The sequence below is a fragment of the Harpia harpyja genome, chromosome 21, assembly GCF_026419915.1.
Source record: "Harpia harpyja isolate bHarHar1 chromosome 21, bHarHar1 primary haplotype, whole genome shotgun sequence".
Taxonomy (NCBI): domain Eukaryota; kingdom Metazoa; phylum Chordata; class Aves; order Accipitriformes; family Accipitridae; genus Harpia; species Harpia harpyja.
Genome location: NC_068960.1, coordinates 4,109,292 through 4,119,406, shown reverse-complemented (window position 1 = coordinate 4,119,406; position 10,115 = coordinate 4,109,292). Strand labels below are relative to the sequence as shown.

At 53.3% G+C, this 10,115-nt stretch overlaps 1 protein-coding gene across 3 annotated transcripts in view; it reads right to left on the bottom strand.

Moving 5' to 3' along the window:
* Nucleotides 1–215: 215 nt before the first annotated feature.
* The window catches only part of MAP2K3 (mitogen-activated protein kinase kinase 3), a 33,700-nt gene continuing 23,800 nt past the window's right edge, over nt 216–10,115 (bottom strand). For all 3 annotated transcript variants that reach the window (XM_052772694.1, XM_052772697.1, XM_052772696.1), the window contains exons 5-13: nt 8,378–8,491; nt 7,775–7,894; nt 7,203–7,319; nt 6,991–7,042; nt 6,037–6,164; nt 5,321–5,398; nt 2,996–3,135; nt 2,180–2,225; nt 216–1,694 (exon numbers count right to left, since the gene is read on the bottom strand). In XM_052772694.1, the coding sequence (XP_052628654.1) occupies nt 1,611–1,694; nt 2,180–2,225; nt 2,996–3,135; nt 5,321–5,398; nt 6,037–6,164; nt 6,991–7,042; nt 7,203–7,319; nt 7,775–7,894; nt 8,378–8,491 (879 nt within the window). In that variant the 3' untranslated portion in view covers nt 216–1,610. The remainder of the gene's footprint in view (nt 1,695–2,179; nt 2,226–2,995; nt 3,136–5,320; nt 5,399–6,036; nt 6,165–6,990; nt 7,043–7,202; nt 7,320–7,774; nt 7,895–8,377; nt 8,492–10,115) is intronic.

Below are 10,115 nucleotides of genomic sequence, written 5' to 3'. Positions count from 1 at the left end.
AAAAAAAAAAAAAAAAAGTCTTCAGCCAGGGTGCCTTCTACTGATCCCTTCCCCACCGCCCCAAATTTAGCCAGAAAAACGCTAGCCATTTCACCAAATCTGCTGGCCACATAGACATTCACACATTCATCATTGATTTAAAAATATATAATATATATATATATTGCGCACACACATACACACACACAAATATATATTAGAAAAGAAAAAAAAAATCCCTCTGAAAAGTCAGTCTATTAAAAAACACAACAAAATCCACAGCCGGTGCGTTTATCCCGTGATCATATACAGTAGAAGACAGAAACCCCTTTTGCTCCCGTAGCTCCTTGCAGAGTGCTCAGGCTGGGAGAGTGGGGAAACACATCAGGTTTTCACAGTGGATTTGTTAGCGGAGAAGGAACTGCTCCTCCCTCCTCCCACGCAGAAGGGCTTTAATTTATAGCAAGTTAGATTAAAACTAGGAAACGTTACAAAGTCCATTATATATAGACATAAAATGTACAACTGTCGGCAGCCCCCGGGCGAGTCGCTGGGGTTTCGATCTCGGCTGACACCTCGGCGGGCAGCTGGAGGCTTCGAAGGCAGTTTGGGACACGAAGGATGCAAGTACGGCCTCCGAAACGAGCGGCTGTCACAGTGCGAGGTCCTGCGTGAGCTCCAGGTTGGAAGGGAGACGGAGCAACGACTTCTCCAGGAGCCAGGGAAGGCAGAGGCAGGGGCTGCAAAAGGTGTTAGATGCCCAGAGGATGGATGTGTCCTCCCAGCCCAGGGCTGGAGGGGAGAGATGCAGTGCCCAGGGACCTGCTTCTCTCTCCATCACCTCGTGCCCATGTGGGGAAGGGAGCACTGTGTGCTGGATGAAATCCCGTGGGGAGAGCATGGGTTGCAGCTTGTGTCAAGGTGGGCTCATCGAAAAATGCCCCCTTTTTTTTTTTTCCTCCCCACAAGGGAGCAACGTATCGATTGAGGGAGGGGGTCGCCCAGTCTGGTGCTGCCTCGAAGGGTCGTTAAGATGTCAAGCCAGGCATTAAAACAGCCTCTGGTGTGAACGGCGGCGTGCCCAGAAAGCCCCACAGCCCCCTAAAAAGCCGCGTGGGCTCCTGGGGGCATAGAGCCAGGCACAAAGGGAAGGCGAGCAAGACCAGACTCTGGGGAAGGGGCTTTGGGCAGGCAGGGGAGAAGAGTGGGGCAAGCGCAGCAGCATTTTTTCTCTCTGCCTTCCCCAGGCAGCAGAGAAACACAAATCCCCTGCGCTGTGCACCAGGCTGCCGGGGAGGGGAGATGCCCGCCGGCACCCGCTGTCCTGGCCCCGCTCAGGTGCCACAGGCACGGTCCTCTCCCCGAGAGGGATACGCTGGCATCAGCAGGGAACTCCCGAGCCTTCGGTCTCCGTGGCTTAGTTGGAAAGGTGTTGGCTTCAGAAGGCTCATCCCGGGGGATTTCGTTTAGAGGGCAAAGAGAAAAAGAGATTGCGAGGCCAGATGGGGCCAGAGATGCCCACGGGTTGGGGGAAGTGCGATTTGTGCAAACCACCATTAACTCGAGTCCTCATTTGCTCTTCTGCAGGGAAGCCAGGATGGAGGGGACTGCACGAAGCCGTGAGGTTTAAGTTAGGAGTCTTCCCCGAGGATCTCTGTCACAAAGGAGGCCATGTCAGTCTCTTTGGTGTCGTGCAAGGTAAAGAAAGGGTGTTCCTGCCAACGAGACCAGAGACAACATCAGCTGACACCCAAGGACAGACAAGCCCAAGAGCAGTCCCTGGGGGATGTCGCGCAGCTGGCGAGGTGCTGGAGGAGAGGTGGACACCAACCTCCTCCCCAGGCTCCCACAGATGCCATCCTTTAGCTTAAAGATTAACTAACACTTTCAGGTTTGGCATTTCTAGGTTCAACCCCAGCAGGACAGCCCACCTTGGGTTTGGGGTTAGACCACCATCTGAGGTCTAAACTCACCAAGAGCAGGTAGCGCAGAGGGAGAAAACACCTAGAAACCCTGACTTTAACACCCAGGAAATCAACACACCCTTCCACCTTAGACACACTACACCCATCCCGCTCCATGCCCGAAAAAAATCACCCGCACGTCCTGTCGTCCCATTTTCCTAGGACCTGCTGGACCATTTGTTTGACTTTTGAAAACACATTGCGATAAAGACCAGCAGAAATGGCTTCACGCTTACCATAAGTTCTAAATAGTTCATTCGCTCAGCAGGGTTCTTCCTTAAGCTGCAAGACAAAAAAATGGGAGAGAAAGGCTGTAGGATTTATTTTTTTTCCCCTATATGTGGTCTGACACAAGGGATCCCCTCCCCTTCCCAGCCAACACGACATCCTTCTCATGGGCAGCACCCATTCCCCTCCCTCCTCAGCCGAGCAGGTTTGAACCACCAGCAAAGCGGCCAGGCAGGTAACTGGGAAAGCACAACTCATAGTGTTTTGCCACAAAAAGCACAAGCCAAGCAGCTCGCTGCTGTCTGCCCCGCACAACCTTGCTTGTCTGCACAGACCAGAACAAATGAGGGGGGAGAAGAGATGGTTTCCCACCACCTGTAGGGCGAGCCTTGCCTTGGTGGGCTCACTTCTGCCTGGCAACTCCAAGCAGCACCCAGGGAGCAGAGGAACCCCCCGAGGGGAGCAGCTACCCACAAAACCACAAATCGGCTTTCACCCAGCGGTACCCAGACGCTGCCAGGGGTTCGTTCTCGTTTCATTGCCTCTTTGCCAGAAACCACCAAAATTTCAGCAGCAGCGACAGCAGAAGGGGAAGAGAAACCTCTGTGCCTTCCAACTAGCCTGGGTGAGTCAAGCCGAGAGCAAAACCAGTTTAGGCAGCGCTTCCTGCCATGGCCAAGCACCAGCCTCGGTACGGCAAGATGGGGAGGAATGGGCTCCGAAAGGATGACAAAGCCAGCCCCACGCTTTGCTCCAACCCCCACAGATCAGGGCTCCTCTTCAGCCGGGCTGGGAGAAGCCACCAGTCCCTGCCAGAGACTCACCACTGTGCCGTGAAGTCCACAAACTCCTTGGAGAAGCGATCGGCGGGCAGCTGGGGCGAGGGCTCCTCCACCACTTGCTTGAGCTGTTGGAACGGGGTCCCCCAGGACTCGTACGGGAAGCGAAGAATGGCCAGTTCGATCTGAGGATGGAGACAGGCTGACGTGAGACACTGGGATGAGCACGACCCCACGCAGCCTGCCTACCTCAGCCAGCTCAGATTCAAAATGAAAAACCTCTTTCTTTACAAACCATTTTCAATTTGGGTCATACCACTTTTTTTTTTTTCTTTTTTTTTTTTAAATACAAAGACCCAGAGGCCAAAAATACTTCCTTTTGAGGCTGGCTCAGCATATTAATGCATTTACAGGAAGCCGCCAAAGGTATGTAAAATGGGATTATTTAAAAAGATAATAATAACAGCACACCGTTTCTGCACTGGCTTCCAAAGTGCTTTGCTCCGCCATAAGGCAGCCTCTGGGCTTCAGGCTAGTACTATATGAGCCAGACACAAAAAAAAATTCCACAAACCCAAGAAAAACCAAGTGCTAGAACATCACTTATGAAGACCTTTGCCAAAACCACCTCAATTACTGGGTCCTGCCTACACATCACCTCTGCTCCATCACCCATTCAAGCAGGAAAAAGCCCATCACAGCTCTTGGGCAGTCTCCTCATGCCAAGGGTCAGCTCCCGTCTCGAAACGGTCAACAGAACCTCCAGACCTGCCTGGCAGGGTGGGACAGGGTGGGAGGAATAAGAAACCTGAAAGGACGTGGGGCAGAGCCAGATGCCCCTACGCGCCAATGGTTCGGGTCGGGGAAGCTCAGCTCCCGCTGCTGGAAAACTGAATGAAGCCACCAGCCCAGAAAGGCCTGGATTAGCCCTGCAATTCAATGGCCCTAAAACCAGCCAGTCTGAAATCAATCAATCCTCTTCAGAAATAAAAAAAAAAACCAGGAAGCCAGCCCAGGAGGAAGACATTAGAGGGAATCAGACAGGTCGGGGCTCCGTTCAGCTGCAGGCTGGCAGGCTTTCAGCAAGGTCCCCTCTCCCATCCAGGTTTGGAAAGGTTGAGAGATTTCGTCATTCATGCAATCTCCCATCCCACAGCTTCCTGCATCTCGGGAGGAAAGCCGGAGCTGATTACATTTCCAATCAGACAGCCCAGCTTTGCTCTACACTGGCATGGGGACACGAAGGAGAGGGGCTTGGGTTTGGCACTGCAGACAAAACTAGCTGGGGAAGAGGGAATATTTCCCAAGAGATCTGCACAGCGCACACAAACGCAGAGATGCAGCACTCAAAGGCCACGGCTAACAGGGTGCAGGAAAAATTCCTGAAAATAATCTACCCACAGAGAGGCAGTCTCCTGCAAAGCGAGAGACATGTTCCCAGGCGGCATCCCCTTTGAGCCAACAGCTGGGATTTCCTTTGTGCTCTGGCACCAGAAGATTTCGGCTGCTTTCTGCAAGATCCGTTTCTTGCAGGAGGTAGATAAACCATCCTGAGCAGCTGCGATTTTGGAACTGAAAGTGTTTCCCCTTCCTGTTGGCTGCTCTGATTGCAGCAAGTCCTGCTGCAGGCAGGACTCACTGCAAACCACGCACAGCACCCCTGGCTGCAGCAGGGCAGGCTAACTCGCTCCGATACTCCTGCAAGGCTTTGCTAACCCGGGAGGGGGCTGCATGTAGGAAAGCTGTGACCCTGCCGCAGCAAACCCTCAAACCCTGCTCCGCTCACTACCTCTCCAGCCAGCACATGGGGAACTGCAGAGCAATTAGAAGTCAGACTCTTGAATGCCCAGCTAAGCCCATTGTCATCCAGATAGTGCCCGCTGGGAGCCTGCCATCCACATCAACATAGTTCAGAGCTAAGTGGAGCTATTTGGAGCTGGCATTGTACACAACTAGCTCTGTGAAACCAAGTGGAAGGGTACAAGGGAACCACGTGGGAATAACAGGCCTTTTTGTATCCCCCAGGATCCAGCAAGAAGGGAGAGGAGGAAAGAGAAAGGGCAGAAAATGGATTATCTCCTGGCAAGCTTGTCAGCCAACTCGGCAAGAGCCGCAGCAGTGGTGAGCACACACCGGCTCACAGCTACCTGCCCTGGGTGAAGTACCCCTGTGTGCACTGGGCAGCACCTCCATCCTGTGCCCAGGGCATGTAATCTCATGCCTTAAGCTATCACGCTCAGAATTTAGTTACGTCTGGTGTGAAGCCACCAGCTGCCACTGCTGACGGCAGGGGTAGAGCCCAGCCAGAGCAGACCCCATCCCAACCCAACCCCAGGGCTGCAGGGTGCCAGTTGCAGCCCTTGGCATTACCATTGTGATCCCGAGACTCCAGACATCCGACTTCACGTTGTAGCCCTTCTGGTTCAGCTCAGGGTTTATTCTTTCTGGCTGTAACAGTAAAATGGAAGATATTACAACTCTATCTCATTTTCCCAGGGCAAACCCCACTGAGCAAATCTCTGGCTCCAAAACCCAGGTTGGGTGGATTCCCCCGGCTCATGTCCCCACGGAGGCAGGGTCTGAGGTTAAATCTAGCACTGATGAAAGCCAGATCTTGCTCCACACAACTCACAAACTCTCCCCTCCAGCTCCTGAGTGAGACTTTTACTATCCCTGCAGCATAATCCCTGTCCCAGGAGCTACCTACACAGATGCCACAGATGGCAAAGGGAAATTCATACTGACTCGAGGATGAAATGAAATGATCCTGCCAAGAAAAGCCTCAGCATTTTCTAGCCAACAAGGAGCAGCCCTTCCAACCACCACAGCCAGCACCAGCCAGTCTTTTACCCTTCTGCAAATGGAAGATGGCACAGGAAGAGCCTGCTACGGTATTAACACACACAGCAGGGCTTACAGGGAGGGTAATCCCATCCTTGGAGGACTCTGCTGAGCCAGGAAGCCCAGAGCACTCTGAAGTGGCTTCTGTCTCAGGACAGAGGTGAACCAAGACTGATTTCTATGCGGCAGCCTCTTCGAGTCAAGGCTGAAGGCTGCCAGCTCCAGTCCCACGTGAGCACACTTACAGCCATGTACGGTTTGCAGCCAGCATCCATGGTTTTTGCAACCGAGTCCACCAAGTAGCCGCTGATCCCGAAGTCGCACATTTTCACATGTCCCTCCTTGTTGATCAGCACATTCGAAGGTTTCACATCTAAGAGAGAGAACACAAGAGGGCAGATCGGCCTTTGCAAAGGTATTGCAGAGCCTGAGACAAGATGGACAACTCCCTGCCGACCTGGGAGGGGACCAGGCAGGCCCTAACACAAAGGAAGGGAGACAAAACCCCACCAGTCTTTTATTTCAATAAAAGTTGGTCACAGGTAAAACTGTAACCATGCCCTCCAGGCAGAACAGGCCTCCTCTCTAATGAGGCAGGTCCAAAGGTTGAAATAAAATGTTGAGGAGTTAATGCCCAGCTCCTTAGGAGAGGTTTATGTGGCCAACAGCCTTAAAAGCCCAGCCCTACCAAGTTCTCAGGACAGCTTGTCTCATGCCCATCATGATCTGTCCACAAGTACAGAAGGAGCTACACCAGAATGAAGAGCAGGACCTGGGTGTTACAATTGCTGTCTCTGATTTTTATAAGGTCTCCTTCAGTCCCTCACCTTGCTAGAACCACCCAGCCTGGAAGGCATGGGGATTTTGTCCCCGAGAGTTCCCTTCGAGGCACCTCTGTACTCAGAGATAGACAGAGATGTCCATAAAAATACAGGTAGTGAGGAATTCAGTTATTGTATTCAACTCTTCATCTGGAAAGGAGGAAGAGAACAATATCATGCAAGCAGACGCATGAGGGATACATCTCAGGAACAAGCCTTGGGCACCTAGATCTGTCCACCACGGTCCTAAGTACCATTAGACCCCACTGTAGGCATCCCAGAGGGACACACCACGCATCTCCTGAAAAGGAGTCCTCGCGTAATTTATTTCAAGGCTATATCTCCAGCAACATCACACTAACCCCATCCAGCACCTACCTCTATGGATTACGGACAGTTTACTGTGCAGATGCTCCAGAGCTCGTACAATCTGGGGACAAACAGAGCGAAAGAGTACCCGTTAGTCACACACGGCACCAGTCTTCCACTGCAAACACAGCACTTGTTTCTACATGCTGCAGGCCTCAACAGAGACCTCCAACAGGCTCAGGGGATGCACAAAACCACTTAAGAACCCAAGAGGCACTCACAGACACGGCCATTTTCCCCAAAATGTCTTCAGGGATGGTTTTCTTCTTCTCCAGTACTTTCTTGTAGAATTTATCTAGGGAGGTGTCCATGAGCTCCATGCAGATCCACACGTCGCCCTGCAGACGGAGAGAAAGCAGCTGAGAGGGAATTCCCTGGAAATCCCCGGGAGCTGAAGGGAGCGGTGGGGATGGACGGACAACTGGACACTGCCCCTTCCACACAGGGCAAGCCAAGTTCCCTGCCACACGGCGGCTGTTGGCCATGGCCACCAGCACACAGGCTCCGCACTAGATAGCGATGGGCACAGATGTCCAGGTACCAGCAAAGCTACCTGCGATGGTCTCCCTTTGAGGGTCTACCCAAAATCAGTCCGGGCCATGGACACCGTGCTCGGGCATCTGCCGTGGAAGTGAGGAATGGGACCTGGTCAACGCTGCCTGAAGGAGGCAAGCCTTTGACTTTAAGTCACGGCAGCACCTCGAACTTTGGTTTGGGACGGCGTAGTGCCTTCAGCGCAATCGCACAGGCCCCAGGTGCTGCAGAGCCCACCAGCCATCCACCAGCTCAGTACCTCGCGGAAGAGGGCTCCATAGAAGGTGACAGTGTAGAAGCAATCAACTGTCCTCATGGAGATGTCCAAGTCCATCAATAACCTCTTCTGCTCCTGAGTGTTCACAGTCGCTCGAATCCTCTGAGACAAATATGAAAGAAGAGGGGTTTGACATAGGTGGGGTAACACCATTATCCCTCAATCTGACTCGGAGGACCTGTGGTTCTGAGGCCAGGGCAAGCGTTTTATGCTTATTTTGCAGCCAGTAGCACCCAGGATTCCCTTTTCCAGACAGCACCTTAATGAATGATAAACCTTGGCAAGCTCTGCAGTGCATGCAGGATCAGGCCAGCAGCCTGGACAAGCACTCTGACATCCAAACCTCGCACTGTATCTACCTGCAGGCACCAAGCCTGGATTTCAAAGCCTGCTGACCAACCCCACGGTGCCTAGCTGGTATCAGCGCAGACCCTTCAACAGCCAAACCACACCAGGAATACCAGAGACTGCCAAACCGAGCCTGTCCCCATTTTGCCGTGACTGGTGGAGCTCAGCAGAGTCTCTCCACTCCCTTGGAGCTGCACATCTTGATCTCCGTGCCCCTCAGCAAGCAGCCGTCCTCACCTTCACGGCCATGATGGTGCCGCTCTGCGCGTGCCGGACTTTCTCCACCACGCCGTAGGCCCCACGGCCCAGCTCTGAAATTGCCACCAGGTCATCAGCTTCCACCTCGAAGTTCTTTGGGGAGAGACAAAAAAAAAAAAAAAAAAAAAAAATCAGATACAAGCATGCTTATCAACAAGGGCGTCAGCAGAGGTCCAACGTTTGCAGCTTACTCATGCAGAGCATTTTGATGGTACCTACAGGACTCCACCAGCTCCTATACATACCAGGGGCACCATGCTTAGAGAAGATGAGTATATTTTTTGCTCTGTTGAACCAGAGCCCAAACCCTCTCACCCCATACTCACCAGGGCTCATTTAATTCCCCCTCTGGAGCTAGAGAGCACGACTTTCATCCTTTAAGCCAGGGCACGCTGCCACTGGAAAGGGCACCAAAGGTTGGTGCCTCTCTGCCTGCCCGGGATTACCCACACAAGGGTATTTCTGCGGTTGCTGAACTATTTGCAGGATGTTAACAGCTCCCGTGCCAACACGGGCAGCAGTCAGGAGCCTCTGCCACCGCTCCAAATCCCCGTGCACAGCCGGGGATCCCCCACCTCGCCCCGCATCCCAAGAGATCACTGGTGACAAACACACCTCCGTGTCTAATAACACCTTCACCTGTGCAAAGCCTCTCTCAGATGGGATGGTGCACACAGCAACCCAATTCCTAATTATTGGGGAGTTCAAATGGGTTTTACCCGCTTTCGATCCTTTCTCCCACCATCAGAAAGCAGCCAGCAAGGTAAAACGTGAGTTAGCACCAGCAAAGGAGCTCAGGCAAGTGCAACTACATAAGTCTCGCTTCAAGCTGGAAAAAAAAAACATTGCCAGCGCTCAGCGAGTGCCCCACGCAGCAGGGAGCCAGCGAGCTCCTGCGCAACCCACAGACAAGTTTCCCTAAAGACGCGTTACCCTGTAATTGCTTCCTTTGCTGGGCAGGGCACAAACTGTTTGAGTGAGACGTGGGCTATTTTTGGACGCTGCGTTCATCGCTCCTAATAAGTCACAGGCCTTCTTTTAGCCAGGCTTTATCCAACCTCCAGTTTTCCTCCGGTCTCAGGGAACAAAAATAATACCAGGATGCCAAATTGCCCCAGTAGCCACAAAGGCAGCGAGGGTGGGAAACATGCACGGCACAGCGCCGGATACCGTGCCTGCGAGCTACGCCCAGAGCGGAGAGGAAACAGCCTTTGGCGTTAAGGAGCCAAACTGGGAGATGTGGCTGCCGGGCTCCTGGCCAGCAAGCTCCCCTCGGCACTGGCCACGGCACGGCCAGCAGCGACCAGCTCTGCCGGACCTTCCTGCCAGCCCCGGCTCCATTTATTCGAGCCAGATGTGCCTGGCAGACGGCCGAGGCAGGGAGCAAGGGAGGTCTGTGCTTGAGCTCAGCGCTGAGCTATGCACTGCCCAGCACAGGAAGGTGCCGGCCCTTTCCTGGGCAGGACAGTGGATGCAGAAACGAGGAGAGCAGGGCTAAGGGGGACATGTCGAACCCCCCCACACCCCGCCACCCCGGGAAGCTGGCAGAGCAGCAGTGCAGGCTCGCAGCTCCTGCAGGGGCCTCCAGGAAGGATCTGGTGGTGCTTTTCGGGACACGTGTTCTGCAGTTGTTCCAGGTTATTGTTTTTTTTTTTCCTGGCATTTACCCTAAGGCTTCCCCAGAAGCTGGCGGTTCCCAGCACGCTCCAGGAACCAG